The 23,493-nt window shown below is 40.4% G+C and overlaps 1 protein-coding gene across 1 annotated transcript; it reads left to right on the top strand.

Annotated features, from left to right (window-relative positions):
• Positions 1 to 60: 60 nt before the first annotated feature.
• On the top strand, positions 61 to 21,793 carry POLG2 (DNA polymerase gamma 2, accessory subunit). Its single transcript, XM_030296225.1, has 8 exons — positions 61 to 1,790; positions 5,707 to 5,833; positions 5,959 to 6,064; positions 7,297 to 7,470; positions 13,830 to 13,970; positions 16,381 to 16,461; positions 19,313 to 19,413; positions 21,590 to 21,793. The coding sequence occupies exons 1-8, from the start codon at positions 1,229 to 1,231 to the stop codon at positions 21,753 to 21,755; spliced, it is 1,458 nt and encodes a 485-aa protein (XP_030152085.1). The 5' UTR covers positions 61 to 1,228; the 3' UTR covers positions 21,756 to 21,793.
• Positions 21,794 to 23,493: the final 1,700 nt, after the last annotated feature.

The following is a 23,493-nucleotide window of genomic DNA, read 5'->3' as shown; positions in this document are numbered from 1 at the left end:
ATTTGCGTATAGGCCTCTTCCCTGGTGTTTCCTGATTGGAAAACACGCTGATAGAGCCCAGCTTTGCAGTTCTTGTAATAGAATTACAAGCAATATGCAATACGGTCTTAAAGCTTTTTACAAACTAATGCACGTGTGCTTGTATGGAATGAGTTTCTGAGCCTGATAAATTTTAACTATTGTTAGGTTAATTCAACTGCCTCAGCCATTGTACCCTCCTTTCACAAACTGCCGTTTGGTGTAGTATAGTGAAATCCAGTTGCTTGTGTCTCTTAACCCAAATTAGTCTTACAAGGTTACCCTAACTGCTGTAAGGGAGGCTTAGAAATTGGAGTTGTGGGCTTTGGGAAGCAACAATTTTCCTCGGGCTGAGGCACCTTTCCACCATTTGGGCAATTCTAAAGGCTCTAAGTGTGGAAATGAAAATAGTGAAGTCTTAAGTGCCTGCTAGGTAATCCTGGTTTGGTTTTGAGACGGGTTCTCACGCATTACGCTTTGATGGACCTGTGGAAGGATCCTCTAGTGGGAAAACTTGCCTCTACCACTGATTATCAGTGTGCCTCCACATTCACCTGGAGGATTTGTTTAAAAGGTCACAGGGCTCCTTTTCCAAAAGTGTTCCCAGGGGGTGCAGGCACTGCTGGCCGAGGACTCCCTTTTGAGAACCACTCCCAAAATGTGAAAGGTCCATACCCTTCCCTGTCACACAACCCCAACCCCAGAGAGCAGAGAACCTCTTTGGGGGTAGCGGTAACATTTACAAGGAGTTGCAACTAAAGATTGTGTCTAATCTATAAAGGGCTAAGACTTTAAAAGAGGTAACCGTTATTTACGCAAACACCTGAGATTGAAAAGGTGTATTTAAATGGCGATTTGGCGAACACAAGTATGTTGATGTGATTTGCAAAACACTTGAGAAGCAAAGCGGACTTGGTACAGCACGCTAGTGAAAAGTAGACGAGGATGATCTTTATCGGTGCTAATGATGGCTAAAAAGTAGGGGCCGAACTTGGTTGAGGCGAGAAACGGTACCAGGTCTGCGCCGGCCATAGCTACTGGCCTAGGCCTGCAGCCGCTACAACCGAAACGGACGCGCTTCCGTGGGCGTGGCCAGCCGGCGTCCGCGCACTTCCGTCGCGCCTGCGCAGTTGGCTCCTGGGCTCACGTTTGTGGCCGTTTCCTGGGACCAGCCAGCTAATAGGATACTGCTGTTTAACTCTCGTGGGCGATGCGTTCTGGTGCTGCAGTCAGGGCCTGCCAGAAAGTCTGCAGGTGCCTATTGTCTGGGTTTGGAGGTCGAGTGGATGGGGGGCAGCCTGAGCCTTTGACGGAAGGGAGTAGCTCCTTCGGAGTGCCCCTGCGGCCGCAAGCGGAGCTGCCCCGGGGGAGCGAGCCGACCGAAGTCCCCGAGTCCGGTGAGGGGAGCGAGGAGCTGCTAGAGATCTGTCAGAGAAGGCATTTCTTCAGCGGCAGCAGGCGGCAGCTTAGCCGACATTCTCTTCTGAGCGGGTGCCACCCCGGCTTTGGCCCCTTGGGCATAGAGTTGCGGAAGAACCTGGCGGCAGAATGGTGGTCCTCCGTGGTGGTGTTAAGGGAGCAGGTCTTCCCGGTAGACGCCCTGCACCATGAGCCAGGCCCTTTGCTGCCCGGGGACAGTACCTTCAGGTTAGTTTCAGCAGCAACTCTACGCGAACTCTTGCAAGACAAAGAGCTGAGTAAGGAACAGCTAGTAGCATTTCTTGACAACTTACTAAAAACTTCTGGGAAACTACGGGAGAACCTTCTTCACGGTATGCTTCACGATTTCATGCTTCAAAATAGATGGGGTGGAAAGGCAGTCTTGGTAGATTTCGCGAATTGCAACAGGCCCTGTATTCACGTGGGAAGGAAATTATCTGTCTGGTTCTCATCTTTTTGATGTAGTTGGGTATATTCACTTCCTACCATGGAGAAAACTGGTCCATTTGACTGGACAACACTAGAGTTCAATTGAGCAGCTCCAGAATTCGGGCCTAAATTAAATGATGTGAGTCATTTGTTCGACGTTACCAAAACGTTTGTAAATACTTAGTTATCTTTAATTTTACACGCAATAGACTAATCAAAAGCTTATTTTTCTAGAGCAAAATGAAAATCCCCCCTCCCCCAATTTTTTCTTACAGAAAACTGGTCTACAGTTGTTTGAAGTGCCCCTTAAGTGATTTTTTAGTCAGTTAAAAAAATAATAGTACTAATCAAGCTTTATAAATAATTCTTGAGTGAATACACAGAAATTTGTAGGTCACAATTTGCCCTTGGAGTCAAATAGAACATGGTAGCAGAGATTCTGAAAAAAGTAAAAATAAAATAAAATAAAAAATAACGGTTCTTTACAGGACAGACTTGCAGCCACAGCTTCTAATCTTTGCAAAATGCTATCCTTGCTATTTTAATTAATTAAATTAAAATATAGTACCGGTGGCACTATAAAGTAACTTAAAATAACCCAATGTCCATGGTTGTCTGAAAATTAGTACCCATATTTTAAAGATTTCCCTAATAAAACAAACTGGTGAGTATTTGTGACAGTTCTGATTTGTGCTACTTTAATTATTCCATGTCTTTTTTCTGGGGGAGTTAAATCACCACTTGTTACTATGTCCAAAACAAATCAATGTTTTCTTCCCTATTAGAAAATGAAACTTAGCTCGCTTAGATGCCCATTCATCAAAACATCTTTTGATATATCAGACCTTTTCTTTTTTTTTTTAATTTTTTTTTCAACGTTTATTTATTTTTGGGACAGAGAGAGACAGAGCATGAACGGGGGAGGGGCAGAGAGAGAGGGAGACACAGAATCGGAAACAGGCTCCAGGCTCTGAGCCATCAGCCCAGAGCCCGACGCGGGGCTCGAACTCCCAGACCGCGAGATCGTGACCTGGCTGAAGTCGGACGCTTAACCGACTGCGCCACCCAGGCGCCCCAGTATCAGACCTTTTCTTTAGCAAATTTAAAACCACTTATTTGCAGAATCCTTTAATTGACTGGTGTTTTTAGCTCAGACTTACCCAGTTTGCTACTTTCTATTCCCAAGGTCCTTGCTTTATTTCAGGTCTGGACAACTTTGGTAGCCTCTACTTATGAATAGCTTTTTTAAATTCTCAGCCATTATGTTTCTGGATATTGTTATTGTCTTTTATGTTTTTGTTTCCAGATATTGTTATTGTTAATTGTCTCTTTCTTCTGTCCTTCTGTGACAAATTACACGTGTTAAACCTCTTCCCCCATCTTGTCATCAGCTTTCTTGAACACAATCACATTTTAAAGTCTGTGTCTAATGACCGAGATGTATCTGTTTCTAGTGTCTGTATCTCCGGCTTTTGGTCATTGGACTTTTCTCCTGATATTCTCTGTAATTTGTGTATAAGTTGGAGAGATAAATTGAGATATTGGTGGTGTTTTCTTCTTCCTGGGAGGATTTACTTTTGCTTTTGGCAGGCAGCTATCGTGGAAGCATATCTTCTTAATGCAATTCAAGATTGAGTTTATTGGAGGCTGGTCTTAAGTGTTTTCATCTTTACTCCTACACTATAGCTCTTTGAACGTCCCTCATGAAAGGCTGGAGTGTTTACCTTGGCACCTCCTCCTTCAGGAGCCCGGAACTACAATTTTTGTACTTTCCAGTCCCATAACTTGTCAGGAAGTTCTCAGCATTTCAGCTTCTCAGCTCTGCTACTTGAGCGTTAGAAAAGCAACAATAACTGTTGGGTTCACCTCTCTGCTCTACCCTTGTCTCCATGTTTTGGACCCACAAGTCCTTACTGCCTTGATAGTCTTTAAACAGATTTTTTTTTTTTTAATTTCTTTACCAGCTTTTCTTATCAGCAGGCTAGTGTGCTATTATCAGAAGTGGAAATCTCAAGTAATTTGAACACAATGCTGTCATTTAGTGGGATGTCATCTCAGTGCATAAAGAACCACAAAGAACTCTTGAATTTAGATTTATTCCAAATAGAAATGTTGGAAATATAATTCTGAAGCTGTTTCATATATGTTAGATGATAAAGCAAGTAGATGGATAGGTTAAGGTTATTAGGAACCAAGATTTTCGCTGTAAGAAAAAAGAGATACAAATATAATATAAAAGATACAAATATAAAAGAAGGCAAGGATAAACTTTGTAATGTTAAATTTGAATCAGCAATATTATATTAATATTAGTATGACCTCATAATTTTGAAAAACATTTCTTAACTTTCTTCATTTTGAAAGGACCTAGAAGTAATGACAATAGCAATAAACACAACTAGTACCCAGACTTTGATTTTTAAAATGAACCAGTGCTTGGAGAAATGGCTAATCCCAGATCTGGGGCAGGGAAAGTACAAAGTGAGTTTGAGACATTTTATGGTGCTAGAAAGCAAAGAATTACTTGAAGACTAGTAGAGTTATATCACAGGGACACAGATAATGGCTTGAAGGAGAATCCAGCTGAATATTAATTAGTAATAGTAATAGATTATAACACATTAAAAATAGAAATTTATAGTTTTTTTTTAATTTTTTTTTAACGTTTACTTATTTTTGAGACAGAGACAGAGCATGAACGGGGGAGGGGCAGAGAGAGAGAGGGAGACACAGAATCGGAAGCAGGCTCCAGGCTCTGAGCCATCAGCCCAGAGCCCGACGCGGGGCTCGAACTCACGGACCGTGAGATCGTGACCTGAGCTGAAGTCGGAGGCTTAACCGACTGAGCCACCCAGGCGCCCCAGAAATTTATAGTGTTAATCAAAAAATAAATAGTTGAGACTGCCAGTAGGGGAAAGGGATGGAAAAACATTGTTTTTACAGAAGCTATGAAATACGTGTAGAAGGAAAGACAGAAAAGTCACCTTCTAATGATTTTGCAATCCCCAGTATAATGATTCAAGCAGGATCATGAATGGATTCTAAAATGTTGGGTGGAAGTTTGTTGAGCAGGCTGTTGTTGGGGAATGGATATTACTACCTGATCAGGTAATCAAATTTGGTTTCATTAATATGGGATAATTTGAAATTATGTTCCTCCTGTTAAAATGCAAGAAGACCTACATATCAACTATGTAGTATTTAGTTCTGTTAAAAATGATTTACCCCAATTAATGAAACAATTAGCCAGATCTTGAGTATGACTGTCCTGGACTCCAGTCAAGTCAATGTCATTAAAAGCAAAGTTAGAGAAGGAGGGAGGAGCAAGGGGACATGTTCTAGATTAAAATAGATTAAAGAGACCTGGTAAAAATGCAGAGCAGGAACCACAGCAATAAATGACATTTTGGGTGACAATTGGAGAAAATAAAATATTGACCATGTGTTAGATGAAATTGTGGTATCACAATTAATTTTATGGTGCAGTAATGATAAAGAATAATTTCAGGAGCCACATGCTGAAATGTTTTGGGGTGAACAAGAAAACATGTGGCAGAATGTTGACAGTTGGTGTATCTAGCTGAAGAGTTTACAGATATTTATTGTACTATACTTTCAACTTTCTTATTGATTTGAAAATCAAGTTGTGGGGAAACCACCTAAAACTAAGTGGTAATCAATTAAGATCTGCCTTAATAGTTCCATGCTACTTGTACCGCTTTGCTGGCATTATTATATTGTTAACTTGTTTATAAACTGACCCTTATGACTTGGGTATATGGAATAGATTTATATGATGATGAATTTATCTTTTGACAGGTGCTTTGGAGCACTATGTTAATTGCCTGGATCTGGTAAACAGGAGGCTACCTTATGGCCTTGCTCAGATTGGAGTGTGTTTTCATCCTGTTTCTGATACTAAGCAGACACCTGATGGTGTTAAAAGGTACAGAAAAATAACAAATAACATGGCCTTGTATTTAAGTAGTCAAGAACCAGTCACTCTCCCTTTGATCCAGATAGATTATATAATTTCCAAGTAAGTAACTCTGATATTTCTGATATCCAAAGAATCGGTGAGAAGACTGAGGCTTCACTGGTTTGGTTTACTTCAGCAAGAACTGCAGGCCAGTGGCTTGATTTCTGGTTACGTCATCGACTCCTGTGGTGGAGAAAGGTACCGTTAATTTAATAGTTAATAGGTCGAGTGTCTTAGTATGTCAGAGATAATATTTCTCTACAATAAAAAATTTTATTTGGTGTAGCTACGTTATGCTTGTAAGAGCTATAACGAATAGATAAATGCAAGTAAAAACCTCTTTGTAATGATTTTCATTGTTGCATATAAAAAGTTTCTTTGGTAAAGATACCTGTTGATGTCTCTCTTGCTCAGAAGCTTTTGTTGAGTAAGCATTTGCATTCGAGATAGAGTTCAAGTCCCTCACTTGGCATTCCTGGCTGCTGTAGAGTTTGACCCTTGCACACCCTACAGCTTCAACTTTTGTACCCTGCCTCCATGAACTCTGTATTTGTCAAAATGGTTCTGTAATTTATAATTAAGTTTTAGTACCTGCTGAAGGGAAAACAGTTGAAGTAAGCATGTGTGGCTCACCATTGTCTTATCTCTCTCCAATTCTTAAAATCCCCAAACACCCACTAAACTGAGTGGAATAATTACAAATAATCAAACTCTCCACAAAGGATAAGAATGGTGAGTATACACTTTCTTCTTTACCCCACTTAGTTTATGGTCACCTTCCCCTCTTACTAACTGACCTCAGAAAGGTTAGATAGCTCCAACAGTTTTTCTCTGTAGTTCTTTCAAACTAAAAACAATATTTTTAGCAATATATTCACTCATTTAACTAAACTTCATAATTTTTATTTGGAATCTGACCAATTGCATTCAGTTCCTGCATAGAAAGTCTCAGGCAGCTTTCCTTTTTTTTTTTTTTAATGTTTATTTTAACTTATTTTGAGAGAGTGAGAGCACAGGGGAGGGGCAGAGAGGGGGGTGAGAGAATCCCAAGCAGGCTCTGCTCTCTCAATGCAGAGCCCAGTGCAGGGCTCAAAACCACACGAACCATGAGATCATGACCGGAGCTGAAATCAAAAGTTGACACTTACCTGACTGAGCCACCCAGGTGCCCCACAACTTTTCTTATTTTAATTTTTTTTTTTTTTTGAGAGACAGAGCATGAGTGGGAGAGGGGCAGGGACACAATATGAAGCAGGCTGCAGGCTCTGAGCTGTCAGCACAGAGCTGGACACAGGGTTAGAACTCATGAACTGCGGGATGATGACCTGAGCCGAAGTTGGACGCTTAACTGATTGAGCCGCCCAGGCGCCCCTCAACTTTACTTTTTAACATTTATTTTAACAAGTTAATAAAACAAGTTTCTTTTCTAGTTTGCCAAGAGTCCATCTAACTTCAGCAGCAGTGATTGTCAGGACGAAGAGGGACGAAAAGGAAATAAACTTTACTACAATTTTCCATGGGGAAAGGAGCCAATAGAGACCCTGTGGAATCTAGGAGACCATGAACTTTTAAACATCTGTCCTGGAAATGAGTCTCAATTACACGTATGTTTTATATTAAGCTCCTATATATTTTTTACCCAGGTTCTCTAACTGATCTTTTTTTTTTTTTTTAAGTTTATTGATTTATTTTGAGACAGAGACAGAATGCAAGCAGGGAAGGGGCAGAGAGGGAGGGAAAGAGAGAGAATCCCAAGCAGGCTCCGCACTGCTGTCAGCACAGAGCCCGATGTGGGGCTGGAACTAACAAACCATGAGATCATGACCTGAGCCAAAATCAAGAGTCAGCCAACTTAACCAACGAGCCACCTAGGCACCCCTAACTGATCGCTTCTGAAACCATTTGAGAATAAATTGTAGACATGGGGCCCCATGACCTCTTAATACTACAGTATATATGTCTGAAATGCAAGGACACTCACCTACTTAACCACAACACAGCTGTCGAAATCTGGAAGGTAATGATAATCTAATTATTACCATCCAATCCACTTAATCCTTCAAATGTTGTCCCAATGATGTCCTTCATAGGTCCAATATCCAATCTAGGATTTCATGTAGTTGTCATGTCTCTTTAGTTTCCTTCAGATGAACAGTTCCTTTTATCTTTGATGACCTTGACATTATTTTTAAAGATTTTATTTTTAAATAATTGCTACACCCAATGTGGGCTTGAAATTACAGCCAAGAGATTAAGAGTCGCATGCTCTACTGACCGAGCCAGTCAGACACCCCATGACTTTGACATTTTTGAGGAGTATATGTCTTTGTAGTTACTTTGTAGAATGTCCCTCAATTTGAATTTCTCTCATGTTTCCTTATGATTTATGTGTTTTTGCTAGGAATACCACAGAAATGGTGCTGCCCTCTCAGTGTATCATATCACAAGGCAAATGATAATCAGATTTTTTACTGTGGATGTTAACTTTTATCTCTTGGTTGCGATCGTGCTACCAGGTTTCTCCAATATGAAGTTGACAAATACTTTGTACTTTGTAATTAATGAGCAATTAATATGTCTTTTGTGGGCAGACAGTTTAAGACTATGTCAATAACCTGTTTCTCACCACATTTTGACCTACCAGTTGGAGCATGCGTTGATGTTTCTTGTGTAAATCAGTGGTTACTATGAGGGTTGCTAAATGGTGTCATTTATTATAATTATTAATTGTATTATTGCTCTATTAGATTTGTTTTTCAACAGTATACTGTGGGGTAGAGTTTTCTCCCCCTTTCTGTAAATATGGACTTACCCATTCCAGTTTCTCTCAGAGGGTTATAATCTGTTACTAGCATTATTTATTTTGATGCTGAAATCGTCCTAGACTTGGCCAGGGTCCTTTTGATATACCTCTATCATTCTCTGAGCATTTCCTTACTTTTTGTAGCAACAAGTTGTTCCAGGATCATCTTGTTTCTTGGCCTAGCTGTGGAGTCAGCCATTTCTCCAAGGAACCTTAATTCTTTAACGTTTATTTATTTTTGAGACAGAGAGAGACAGAGCATGAACAGGGGAGGAGCAGAGAGAGAGGGAGACACAGAATCTGAAACAGGCCAAGGAACCTTAATTCTTATTAGAGGAAAATGTATTTAAAAACTGAGATTTTGGGGCGCCTGGGTGGCGCAGTCGGTTAAGCGTCCGACTTCAGCCAGGTCACGATCTCGCGGTCCGTGAGTTCGAGCCCCGTGTCAGGCTCTGGGCTGATGGCTCAGAGCCTGGAGCCTGTTTCCGATTCTGTGTCTCCCTCTCTCTCTGCCCCTCCCCCGTTCATGCTCTGTCTCTCTCTGTCCCAAAAATAAATAAACGTTGAAAAAAAAAAAATTTAAAAACTGAGATTTTGCTACAAGGTGTACTCCTTGCAAGTGGGTATCATTGTTTCTGGGCCCTTTCTGTGGACCCAGCTAAGAAATATTTGTAGGCAATTCTGTACATACATGTTTACACACTCAACTCTATATTTGTGTCTGTATTTACCTGTTAAAAACTAGGAGTGCACACCAGTTCTTCAAGTTCTAGTCTAGTGTCACAGGGTTTATTCTAGCTTCACCTCTTTCCAATTTTATAATTCTCTTCTCTGACAGTGAGAAACCTGGCTCCCAGTATCTTCAGTTATTGATTTTTCATTTCTTGTATGTAACCAAAGTCCCTACCATTGTTATACAAAGATCAGCCCTGATACATCCCTCTTCCCACCCCATCAGACACTCTAGGTGAGTGTTTGAAGCAGGGGAAGGAACAAGGAAGAAAGACTAAAGAACTTGACTGTAGATATGCTGTTGCCCGCTCCCTTTACAACCCCCATCACTAGGTGCTCTGGTGAGAATATAGAGAAGGAGGATTAGTTAGAAAGCCTGGCTTTGGGCCTCAGTGTCCCCTTCTTTACCAGTCACACTGGCTAGAAGTTGGTCCCTGGATCTCTCCCAGTTGGATACACTAGCCTGCTGACCAAAACTGAGCCCTGGCCACAGAAGAAAGGTGCTTTATTTACATCCTAAAAGGAACAAAGTTTTCAAAATTTAAACAGGTGATACAGTTTTCTTAGAGAAGGAACCTTGCCTTTCCATCACACAGGGTTCTTTATAAATGTCTATAATATTTTTCAAGGTACCCATGGATACAAAGTTTTAGAAGCCACATGGATGGATAGAATTGTGGCTGAGCCCTCTTATATGCTGACCCAGTCTTTCATTTAATTTTTTTAAAGTTTATTTATTTTGAGGAGGGGAGGGGCAGAGAGAAAGAGAATCCCAAGCAGACTCTGCATTGTCAGCACAGAGCCTGATATGGGGCTTGATCTATGAGATCATGACCTGAGCAGAAATCAAGACTGGGATGCTCAACAGACTGAGCCAGCCAGGCAACCCCATGCTGATCCTTTCTTTAAGTTTATTTATTTTGAGAAAGAGAGGGGGGTGGGGGTGGAGAAGGGGCAGAGAAAGAGGGAGCGAGAAAGAATCCCAAGCAGGCTCTGCACTGTCAGCACAGAACCTGACGTGGGGCTTGAACCCACAAACCATGAGATCGTGACCTGAGCTGAAACCAAGAGGCAGATGCTTAACCGACTGAGGCACCCAAATGCCTCTATGCTGACCCATTTTTGAACTGTTGCAGATTTGAATGTTTAGATTTTCTGATTGGCGACAGGTGGAGTTTTTATGTGCTATTTGGTGACTAATAGAGTCTTCTCGTTGTTGAATATTTTCCCATAGCACCAACACCATCACATTTCATTTGGGGATATTCAGCACTCTTATGAAACCTGGTTAGCATAGTCATAGTTAAATAATCATTATCATAGTTAAAAACCAATCAGTCTTGTGACTAGGAATTTAATTTTTTTTTTTTTTTTTTTTTTTTAACGTAATCGCTACACCTAGTACAGGGCTTGAACTCAGATCAAGGGTGGCATGCTCTTCTGACTGAGCCAGCCAGGGCCCCTGTCTTATCACTAGAAATTTGAAGATAATCTCTTTGTTATGGCTATTAGTCTCTTAATTTTTGTTCATTTTTTCACTATCTCCATGAAAAATTCTCCATACTCACCGTTAAATTGTTGCTCTTCCATTTCCGTGGTTCTCAAAATTGCTCATCATTAGTTGAACATGTTATAAAATAATAAGTAGAATTTCTGCTATTTAGTATGTTTTTTTGAAAGGCTTCTTGGGCTATTTGGTGTTTGTTTTTAGTAAATTTTACAGTTAACATCTAAATACATTCTTGGAGGGATTTTTTTTGAGAATGGTGAAGTAGATCAGCAACATCTGAAGAACAAAGTGAGTATAGAAAGAAGTTTATTCTGGATGGTATAAGAAATCAGATATTCTAGCTAAGAAGAGTTACCATTGGATACCTTGGCATCCTTGGATATCCAGTTATCAAAGAATTAGAAAACATTAGCTGCATCTGGTTGGCTCAGTCAGTAGAGCATGTGACTCTTGATCTCGGGGTTGTGAGTTTAAGTCCCACGTTGGGTATAGAGATTACTTAAAATCTTTGGGGCATCTGGGTGGCTCAGTTGGTTGAGCGTCTGACTTCAGCTCAGGTCATGATCTGGCAGTTTGTGAGTTCAAGCCCCCTGTCGAGCTCTGTGCTGACAGCTCAGAGCCGGGACCCTGCTTCGGATTCTGTGTTTCCCTCTTTCTCTGCTCCTCCCCGGCTTGCTCTCTGTCTTTCACCCTCTCTCAAAAATAAACTTTAAAAAGTAACAATAAAAATAAAGTCTTCGTTAAAAAATGAAAACATTAAAGCCTTCCTAATACTTAAACACAATTTAGTCTTTTTTTAATTCAAATGGCACCACAGAAGCTTGCAGTGCCTCAAGAGTTATATTAAGTATCATATCTATAAATGTGTACAAGATGTCAATTAATAGAGTTATAATAGAATCCCAGATTTCAGGAAGTTTACTGCCTTTTGAGAACAAATTTACATTAATCTTTACGGTACCATATGCCATAAAGATGGGTTTAAAATGTCAGTACATATATGTATTAGTAAAAACTATGCTTGATCATGGATAGTAGAAGTTGAGGATTGACAAATTTTTTAAGTATCAGAATTACATGAATGTTCAGATGACAGTGATAACAGTAAAAAAAAGAATGAAGGTAGAACTGTTTATATGCAGAACCTTTTTAATTTTTAGAATTGACATTTTAAAAATTTTGAGATGGTTGTTTATCAGCTTAAAAGGAAGGAAAGAAGGGTGCCTGGGTGGCTCAGTTGGTTAACCGTCTGACTTCAGCTCAGGTCATGATCTCACAGTTCGTTGGTTCAAGGTCCACATTGGGCTCTGTGCTGACAGCTCAGAGCCTGGAGCCTGCTTTGGATTCTGTGTCTCCCTCTCTTTCTGCCCCTCCGCTGCTCATGCTCTGTCTCTCTGTCTCTCAAAAACAAATAAACATTAAAAAAAAGTTTTTTTAAATAAAAGGAAGGAAATAATCGATCTCTTATCAGTATCTGATTTATATCATACATTATGGTATATTTTACATTCTTAATTGTAGCCTTAAAGTAATAACTCCAGGGACGCCTGGGTGGCTCAGTCGGTTAAGCGTCCGACTTCAGCCAGGTCACGATCTCGCGGTCCGGGAGTTCGAGCCCTGCGTCAGGCTCTGGGCTGATGGCTCAGAGCCTGGAGCCTGTTTCCGATTCTGTGTCTCCCTCTCTCTCTGCCCCTCCCCCATTCATGCTCTGTCTCTCTCTGTCCCAAAAATAAATAAACGTTGAAAAAAAAAAATTAAAAAAAAAAAAAAAAGTAATAACTCCAATGCAGGTTTTTAAAAGATGTTTGCTTCTTATAAGAACTTTACATAGATTATACTCCAAACCCCTATCCCTAAGTGTACCAATTGTTTTTTTCTCTAAGGGCCTTTCTGAACTTTATTGTAATATTATAATCTGTATTATAACGCTCATGTAGGGAGCACTGGAAAAGTAGTGATGTTGGGGTCCCACTCTTGTCCAGGTAGTTGAGAACCTCTGGGAGTGGGGCCCAACACAAAACCTTTACATTTTATTCATTTATTTATTTTTAACAGGTTTTGTTTGTTTGTTTTTTGTTTTTGTTTTTGTTTTTTTGAGAGAAAAACAGAACAGAGGAGCTGAAGCAGGCTCTGTGCTGCCAGCAGCAAGCCCCTTTGGGACTAGAACGCACAAACTGTGAGATCATGACCTCAGCCAAAGTCAGATGTTCAACCAACTGAGTCACCCAGGTGCCCCCAAACCTTTACATTTTATAATTCAGGGCAGTTTTATGGGGCCCCTGGATGGCTCAGTTTCGAGCCCCACATTGGGCTCTGTGCTGACAGCTTAGAGCCTGGAGCCTGCTTCAGATTCTGTGTGTCCCCCCCTGCCTGCTGCCCCTGTCCTGCTCGTGCTCTGTTTCTCAAAAATAAATAAACATTAGGGGCGCCTGGGTGGCTCAGTCGGTTAAGCGTCTGACTTGGGCTCAGGTCACGATCTCACTGTCCATGAGTTCGAGCCCCGCATCGGGCCCTGTGCTGACTGCTCAGAACCTGGATCCTGTTTCAGATTCTGTGTCTCCCTCTCTCTCTGACCCTCCCCTGTTCATGCTCTGTCTCTCCCTGTCTCAAAAATAAATAAAACGTTAAAAAAAAAATTTAATAAATAAATAAACATTAAAAAAATTTTTTTTTAATTCAAGACAGTTCTAATACATAGTCAATTGAGATTTAATGATCTAATCTAAATCCTAATCTCCCTGAAAGCAGGAAATGTGTCATAACCATCTTTGTGGGTCCAGTGACTAGTATAGGCCTGGCCCAGAGTAGATACTTTCTTAAATGAATTTGTAAGTTTGTGTTCTGATTCTCTAAGTCTATAGTTTTAAGAGATAGCTCTGCTAAATGATACTTTATGTTTGTTCTACTTTTCTATGAAGGGCCGAGATGGACGAAAAAATGTGGTTCCTTATGTTTTATCTGTTAGTGGAAATCTAGACCGAGGCATGCTGGCTTATCTCTACGATTCTTTCCAGCTAACAGAGAGCTCCTTTACAAGAAAGAAGAATCTTCATAGAAAGGTGCTTTTAATATTTCAGAGATAAACTTGGGAAACTAGAAGTATATGTTTTTTTCACTCATGTTATTAGTATACTTGGTTTCTAACACAAACTGTGAATAATAAATTTCTTTTAGTGCAAGTTATTTTACTGTTTTTCAGATTTTTAGAATCTGGCCACAGGAATAGTAAGCAGGTTCTCACAGAATAGAACAAGGCATTCCTATTGGGTAATCCCAGAGGCATTTCTATTTGATCCTGGCAGACAGGTAGACAGAAATCTCTGATTCTTAGCTCCTGAGCCTTTCCCTCGGTGGCTTCCATTTGTATCAGAGTGTTAAGTAGGATTATGTCACACTAGTAAGACTTGTGGTATTAACCTTACTGCTTCTAGTCGGACCCCAAGTGGCTATTGAGTAGATCATAAGAGCTAGCTATGGACCTGGATAAAGGACATTTTTAAGGGCTCAAAATCAAGAGAGAGGAGGAAAGAAGATAAATGACTAATGGAGCAAGATTTTGGAAGAAACATGAGGAGTCAAGGCAGGATCAAGAACACAAGTGGGAGGGATTGGTCTTGAAAAGGAGTTATTTGAAAAAGCAGGGAGGAGAGAAATGATTGTATAGATAGGCTACCAGGGCTGGTTAGCCTTTGAAGGAAGTTTTCCTCATACCCTCTATTTTCTTAGGGAATTAGAAGGCAGGATTATTAACTTAAACTGGGGAGGAGTACGGTTTAATTGGGAAGAATTTAGAGTATTCATATCCCCCTTGAATGCAAAAGGGAGCTGCCCCAAATCAATTTCGACATGTTGGGTACTCAACTGGGACTGGAAACTGAATTTGTCCTACCATGCAGCAGAGCTAAGTGATTTATTATGCAGTGTTCATTTAGCCTGATAGGCCCCTAAAGTTGGATTATAGAATTGTTCAGGGGCTGGGATTTATAGGATGTATAGCAAACAAGGGGGATCCGTTCTTTCTCTCATATCCCACATCCAAACCGTCAGCAAAAACCATCGGACTCTGTCTTCAAAATATATCCTGTGTCTGACCATTTCTTTTTTTTTTTTTTTTTTTTCAACGTTTATTTATTTTTGGGACAGAGAGAGACAGAGCATGAATGGGGGAGGGGCAGAGAGAGAGGGAGACACAGAATTGGAAACAGGCTCCAGGCTCTGAGCCATCAGCCCAGAGCCTGACGCGGGGCTCGAACTCACGGACCGCGAGATCGTGACCTGGCTGAAGTCGGACGCTTAACCGACTGCGCCACTCAGGCGCCCCAATGTCTGACCATTTCTTACCACCAACTGCTTCCACCCTGATCTAAGCCACCACCATCCCCTCCCTCTGGCACTGAATGTCCCTTTTAAAAGGTACGTGTTACTTTGCCCGGCTGTTCAGAATATTCCACTAAACTCCTCCGCTCACTCAGATGAAAAGGCAAAGCCTCCCAAGTGTTTCACAAAACCCTTCCCTTTTGACCTCACACTCCTGCTCCAGCAGCACAGACCTCCTTGCTGTTCCTAGGACATGCAGGTCATGCTTCCATTTGGCTGGGATGCGCCTCCTCCAGGACCCACTTGCACCTCTCAAGTCTGCTCCAGTGTCACCTCAGAGAGAAGAACTTCTCTTACCACCTTATTTAAAATTGCAGTGGTGCCTGGGTGGCTCAGTCAGTTAAGCACCCGACCTTTGATTTTGGCTCAGGTCGTGATCTCCCATGTCACACAGTTCGTGAGTTTGAGCCCCATGTTGGGCTCTGTGCTCATGACGTGGAGCCGGCTTGGGATTCTGTCTCCCTCTCTCTCTGCCCCTTCTCCGCTCATGTGCGTGCACCCTCTCAAACAAAAAAAAAATAAAGTTAAACTAAAAAAAATTGCAAACAGCCTCTCCAATCCACCACTCACCAGCACTTCCTGTCTCCTCCCATACCACCTTCAACTATATGATTTACTTGTTTATTATCCGTTTATCCCCTCCATGAAGGGCAGGGAGTTTTGTTCCCAGCATGTAGAACTGTTTCTGGCACTAAGTGGCTGTTCAATATTTGTTGAGTGGATGGATGAATAAGAAAAGTGGTAAGTTTTGGCAAAAGAAGAGTCCAAATGATAAGCCACATGGCTCTGGCTGGGTAGGGAAGGCAGTGATGCCAGGAAGGGGCATTTTGATTGAGGGAAAATGGAGTTGTCAGAAAATGGGAGAGTAGCAAGTGAGCTTATTTCTGCAGAACATTTAAGTGGAGAAGTCAATGAGCAGCTGGATATAGCCAGCTAAGTACATCATTACATGATTTTTTTCTGACCTCAGCTAGCTTCCGTTTTCATACAAGATTTTACTGTTTAAGAAGCTCTATGTTTGTTAGTGCTTGTGTTATGTTTAAACAAAGTGTGCTGTCCTTTCCCCCCCCCCCCCTCTTTAAATTGCTTTAGGTACTTAAACTTCACCCTTGTTTAGCCCCTGTTAAGGTTGCTTTGGATGTGGGAAGAGGCCCAACAGTGGAATTAAGACAGGTGGGTTAAATGAGTTTTAATGTCATGATTTTAATTATTACCATTATTTCAAACAAATGGATAGCTTGCCATTTAAAATTTTTGATTTGTTTGATTTTTTAAATTAATATTTTTTTATTTGAGAGAGAGAGAGGAAGTGGGGTAGAGGGGCAGTGGGAGACAGAGAATTCCAAGCCCTGGGGATAGATACCATGACCCTGGGATCGTGATCTAAACTGAAATCCAGAATTGGACACTCAGCTGACTGAGCCACCCAGGCACCCCTCATTAGCTTCTTAAAAAATTTAATTAAATGGCTATGGATAAATTCTATGGTTAATTATAGATAATTGGAACTATAGTATATAAAAGAAGCTGCATACAGTTCAGCGGATTTTACTGTTAAGTCATGCTTAGTGAGAGTTGCATTTTTTAAATGAGTGTGCATAGTTTTGGTAATCCGAATATTTATACAGACGTCTAGTGAGTTATTTCTTGCCTACTTACAATTTTAAGGTAACACTTTTGATACCTGTTGATATAAACACAAGTTGTAGATCTGTAATCTTGTTTTGGTTTTTCTAATCTATCTAGCCTAATGAAATACTCTTGAGAAAAGCCAGGAGGGTGGTTTTAGTTTCTTTTGAGACCCCCCTTCACAGTGATGCTGGGTCCTGGGTGACTCAGACCCATCTAGCAACTGAGTAAGGACCCTAGCAAGATTCACCCAGCTTTTTTCTTCAGGGTCCTGTGGAGAGGTCTTGTGGGGAGGGGCAGGTAGTGCACACAGAGGAAGGGAAGGTAATGGTTTAACTTGCACTTTTCCCCCTGGGGTCATGGCGGACTCTCCAGCACCCTTGTAGGTAGAAGTTCCTTGGGGTTTTTTGCTTGAAGGACAAAAAAGAACTCTGCTCCTTAAATATTTGTCATTGTAATTGCAGGCCTTGTTTTGTTTTGGTTTTGTTTACGTGTAAGAATATAATAGTATTGTGTCCCGTGGGTGTTTTTAATTTACCAAAAGGGAGCATGTTGTATATCTTACTCTGTTTCTAACTTTTTTCCCTCAGCAGTATGACAGAAGTTTCTGGGCTATGCAAGGGTTTTTTGCTGGTTATATACATGAAGATGGGATTACTGGATAAAATGGAGATGAATCCTTAATTTCACTATGCCAGTGAGATTGTCTCCATATTGGCTGCATGGTGTATTTGTATTCTCACTCATGGTGTGGGGATTGTCCTTATCCCATGTCTTCAGCACCTAATCATGCTTAGAGCCATTTCTCTTCTACCTTCCAAAAGAGCAAAAATTTTTTAAGTTTATATATAGCGGGGGGTGGGGGGCAGAGAGAGAATCCCAAGCAGGCTCTGCACTGTCAGCACAGAGCCTGATGTGGGGACTGATGCCACGAACCACGAGATCATGACCCGAGCCGAAATCAAGAGTCAAACATCCAACCTAATGAGCCAGCCAGGTGCCCCAAAAGAGCAAATTGTTTGCTGTCAACCACTAACCTGTTAAAATCCACAATTATGTTTACCTTTCTCTGTTAACTTCTTACTTAGATTTATTAATATTTATATTCTCACCTATCCCCAAAATATCAAGTACCTTAACACCCACCTACTTAGTTACGGTCTTTCCCTCGGAACTTGTTAGAAAGGCAGATTCTTGGGGCGCCTGGGTGGCGCAGTCGGTTAAGCGTCCGACTTCAGCCAGGTCACGATCTCGCGGTCCGTGAGTTCGAGCCCCGCGTCGGGCTCTGGGCTGATGGCTCAGAGCCTGGAGCCTGTTTCCGATTCTGTGTCTCCCTCTCTCTCTGCCCCTCCCCCGTTCATGCTCTGTCTCTCTCTGTCCCAAAAATAAATAAATGTTGAAAAAAAAAAAATTTTTAAAAAGAGAAAGGCAGATTCTTGGTCCTCGCCGCAGAGCCGCTGAATCAGAAACTCTGGTGATGCAACATGTGTTTGACAAACCCTCCAGGGGATTCTAATGTTAGCTGAAGTTTGAGAAACAGTACTGTCGCTCAGGCACTCCCTCCACACTCCCCAGTCCGCGATGGTCAGCCTCCCCACCAGGGACATTTGGTGTTGTCTAGAGACAGCTTTGGTTGTCAGTTGTGGGGAGAGGAGTGCTAGAGGTATCTCGTGGAGGCCAGGGATGCTGCTAAGTATCCTGCGTCAGCATTCAGAGGGGGAGAAACCCTTCTCCAGATTGTTAAGGATGTTTAAAGTGTTTGCTCTGTTTTGCTTCACCATTGCTTGTTAAGAAAACTGTTTAATATGTAAATTATGTAATATTACTGCTTACTACTTCTGTATTTCCAGTCAGGCTTTTGTGCACAGCGTCCACCAAAATCAGTCATTCTGTCCTGGAAACGTTTTCTTTAGTTGGCTTCAGGAACACTGTTGTCCCCGTTTTCATCATGCTCATCTGACTACTTCTCCCTTGTTTCCTCTCTGCCTGACATGGTTGTACAACCCTGGGGCTCAGTGCCCTGCTCTCAGATGAGTTCACAGTTAGCACAGCGCTTTGGACTGTTTTTTCTCCAACAGAATCTGCTTTGGTTTTGTTAGTGTTTTGAATGATAACGATGATGACAAAAATTCCTGTATTTGGTATAAAATTTTCTCTCAGAGAATATTTGCATTTAGTATTCAGCTTTGCAGTGCTTAATTTCTTCATTTCCAGAGGAAGTATGCAGCTTATAAGTATATAGTATATGAATTGTGAACACTATTATCACATAACTAAAAGAATTTATGCCCATTTTAAACACTGGAAAAGGTGATGAGTGGTTTCATGAAAACAGGGTAATCATCCTAGCTACTTTTACTTCCTTCATATTTGAATTTTATGTATTTTTTCTCAGGTTTGTCAAGGACTATTTAGTGAATTACTAGAAAATGGAATTTCTGTGTGGCCTGGTTATTTGGAAACTGTGCACTCCTCACTGGAACAACTTTATTCAAAGTAAGAATTGTCTTTTTTTTTTTTTTCCAACATTTATTTATTTTTGAGAGAGTGAGAGAAAGAGAGAGAGAAACAGAGCTTGAGCAGGGGAGGGGCAGAGAGAGAGGGAAACACAGAATCTGAAGCAGGCTTCAGGCTCTGAGCTGTCAGCACAGAGGCCAACATGGGGCTCAGACTCATAAACTGCTAGATCATGACCAGAGCCAAAGTTGCACGCTTAACCAACTGAGCCACCCATGCACCCCAAGAATTGTTTGTGTTCAGAGGTTTTGATCCTGTGATGTTTCTTTATGAGTAACAGAAATCTCTTCTAAATATCCTTCTAAATAACTATTTATATCTACACAAAATTATTCCTAACTCTCCCATTTACAGAACCATGTGCCCCTAGTTAATTGCTATAGCAGGAACAGTATTCATCAGGTATATCTGAGCACATACTATGTGCAGCTTTAAGACTTAATGTCATGGACTATGTGTACCCGAGTTTATCATTTTATCAAGGATGCATTTATGTGTATTAGACACATTTATTGAATTAGGACTGAGGGAACATGAGTGGAGTGCCTTTTCCTTGCTTGTGTTGTGGTTCATTCTGAGGCTGAGTGGAAGATAATTCCATCCCAGACAAAGGACAGAGGACTGGTTTCAGTGATCAGCACCTCTGTTCACCCAATTGATCCAGACACATTCCTGGATGTATCGTCCTTAACTCTTTCCTCTTCCTTACTCTTCACCTCCAGTTCATCACTACATGCCAGCCTGCCTCCTGAATAGTATCTTGGACCCATCTCTCGATCCTTAGTACACTGCCCAAGTTAAAGTCAACAGTGTCTTTCTTCTGGCTGGTTCTTGCAGTAATCTCCTGATCTTTTTTTTTTTTTTTTTTTTTTTTATTTTTTTATGTTTATTTTTTGAGAGAGAGAGAGCGTGAGTTGGGGAGGGGCAGAGAAAGAGGGAGACACAGAATCCAAAGCAGGCTCTAGGCTCTGAGCTATTGGCACAGAGCCTGACACAGGGCTTGAACTCACAAACCACAAGATCATGACCTGAGCTGAAGTCGGACCCTTAACTCAGGTGCCCCTCCTGATTGATCTTCTGTCTCTAGTCTTATCCCCTGCTATTTCATTACCTTCTGTTTTTCAAATAATCCATTCTTCCCTCCTTTGGGTTTATTTTGTTATCTTAATAACTTTTTGTGTTGACTATCTTTTGGGTGAAAAGTTGGGAAGCTTTATGTTTTTCTCTTCAGTTCTCTAGCAACTTGTTAAAATACGCCTTTCAGATGATGTCAGAGGAAAAACAGGTTTCTATAGATAAAGCAAGTAATGGTTTCATTGTATGTAAAACTGAAAGGTGCTGCTTGAACCTGCCAGTCCTGTGAGTTCTAAAATCTTATCCTTTGTGTCATTGAAGGATAATTGAATATTATCAAGTTACAGTTGTTTTTGAATGGTAAAGCCCAAGAGCTTTTTAATGGAATATTTATTAAGCACACTTACTATATTTTGTGCACTTTGATAACAGCAATAAACAAGACAGAAAAGATTCCTGTTCTTATGAAGCCTATATTCTAGTGGGACAAAGTAGAGAGTAAACAAGTAAATAGATAAATAGGATAATTGCTGATGGAATTCTAGAAAGAAAACAATGAGGTAGTGTAACTGGGTAAGCAGAAAGAAGGCCAGTGCGAATATATTCAGTTATTGCTGAACTAGAAACTATAAGTTAGCATACTAAGTTCTGTATTAAGCAAGCATGGTTTGGGTATAATGTATTGTACCCAAGATCTTTGTTATAGTAGTATTATAAGAGAATTTAGTCTAAAGTAATTTTTCTTGAATTGTATCCAAGTACCAAAAGGCTACAGTTATTCTGAGGTTCAGCCATAATTTCACCCCAAATGATGCGTTGAGGTACCAGTGTTTATTTCTCAAATTTTAGTTTTTTATGACTTTCCATCTATTACAATAATTCAGAGAAACTTTATGAAAAGTTTACTTTGAATACAATTTGGAAACTTTGAAAAAGTTTTTTGGTCTACCTTTCAAGCCCTGCCTTTGAGTTTTGTGACTCTGGAAAGTGACTGGATTCTAATGTAATTAAAGCTGGTAGTATGGTGAATTTACAATTTAATTTGTGCTCATGTGTTTTGTTTGACTACTTTTTCCCTCAGATATGATGAAATGAGTATTCTCTTCACAGTTTTGATTACTGAAGCTACTTTGGAGAATGGGTTAATACATCTGAGAAGTAGAGACACCACGATGAAGGAAATGATGCATATATCCAAAGTAAAAGACTTTTTAATCAAGTATATATCATCAGCTAAGAATGTATAGATTTTAATGTTTATATAATAAATATTCTTCCTTCCTAATTTGATTGTCTTCTGTTAACTTAGATTTGTTTTTAGCACCTTTACACTTATGAAGTAGACATTTTCTGTGCTTTTTTAAAATTCCATTTTTATTCCTTATATATCTTGATGTATTCCATTCTATCAGAAATATGTGCAGCTACAAGAAACAAAAATCCCACTATATGGGGTGCCCCTAGTTGGCTCAGCTGGAAGAGCATGTGACTCTCGAATCTCAGGATTGTGAGTTCAAGACCTACAATGGGTGTAGAGATTCCTTGAAAATAAAATCTTAAAAAAAAAAATCCAACATATTGGATTAAGCAAATTGTAGTTTGTTTTTCTCATAACAAGAAGTCCAGGGGGTGGACTGTCCAGAGCTGGGATAATTATTTCAACTGTAGTTAGGGACCCAGGCTCTTGATATCTTTCTATTCTACCATCTTTAGTATTTGGGTTTTTATTTTTGTACTTGCTGCTACATGCTCATAAGGTGACTCCTGTCTAGGCTTCTTGTCCACATTCTAGTTAGGAAGAAAGTCAAGGAAGCAAGAGCTAATCAGCCAAAACTCTTTCCTTTTTTTTTCAAAAAATTTTTTTAATGTTTATTTATTTTTGAGACAGCATGAACGGGGGAGGGTCAGAGAGGGAGACACAGAATCGGAAGCAGGCTTCAGGCTCCAGGCTGTCGGCACAGAGCCCGATGCGGGGCTCGAACTCACAGACCGTGAGATCATGACCTGAGCCAAGGTCGGACGCTCAACCGACAGCCACCCAGGTGCCCCAACTCTTTCCTTTTTAATTGGGAAAGTAAAAGCTTTTCCAGGCATCCCAATTAGAAGACTTATTTACATTTCATTGGTCAGAACTGGGTCATCTGGTCACTCGTAGGCCAATCACTATCTGAGGGGATGAGAATATCATGATTAATTTGGGTCAAACACAGTTTATTCTTTGGGGCTTTAGTAGCGTCTTCTCTCTGAAATGGGTTCTACTATCAGGAAAGAAGGAGTCTTTCTAGAATCTGCCACATGTATATTGTCAAATACTGAAGATTAACATAAAACTAAACTTTAAAAAATTAGCACATTTATTTTTAAAACGCAAAATAAAATGTTAGATGGCATAATCTAGTGTTACAGTGTATTTTGTGTCTGCTTCTCCTAGATAAAAGAAATCTTTAGACTTTTGTGTGCTGATTATGTTTGTGTTCATTATGCTGTCATTACTCACTTGGCAAAAATTCCAAATATATGGACAATAGTGTAATTGACTCCAAATACTATGGCCCAGCACCAGCAACCATCAGCCTGTGAACATCTTTCTTCCTCCCCCTAACACCACCTTTCCATTCCAGTTTGAAGCAGATTACGGGTATCATTTCGTCTGTAAGGATTTCAGTTAAGTATCTTTTGTTAACCGTTATCCCACCTAAAAACATTAATACTAGATGATATGAAAGAATTATTGACAATTTCCTTGGGAGTCTGATGATGGTATTATGGCTTTTTTTTTTTTAAACATCCTTATCTGAAAGAGACACATACTTAAATATTTTTGAGTGAAATTATACGATATCTGAAACATGCCTTAAAATTCTCCAGTTAAAAAAAAAGTGGTGGAATATAGATAAAAAAAAATATCTCTGAGTTGTTGGAGGTGGGTGATGGGTACATGGAGGTTCATTGTAATGCTTTTCTATTTTTGCATATGTTTGAGAA

Source organism: Lynx canadensis, chromosome E1 (genome assembly GCF_007474595.2).
Source record: "Lynx canadensis isolate LIC74 chromosome E1, mLynCan4.pri.v2, whole genome shotgun sequence".
In the NCBI taxonomy this organism is placed as follows: Eukaryota; Metazoa; Chordata; class Mammalia; order Carnivora; family Felidae; genus Lynx; species Lynx canadensis.
The sequence above is the reverse complement of the archived record's forward strand: the minus strand, read 5'-3'. Positions and strand labels throughout refer to the sequence as shown.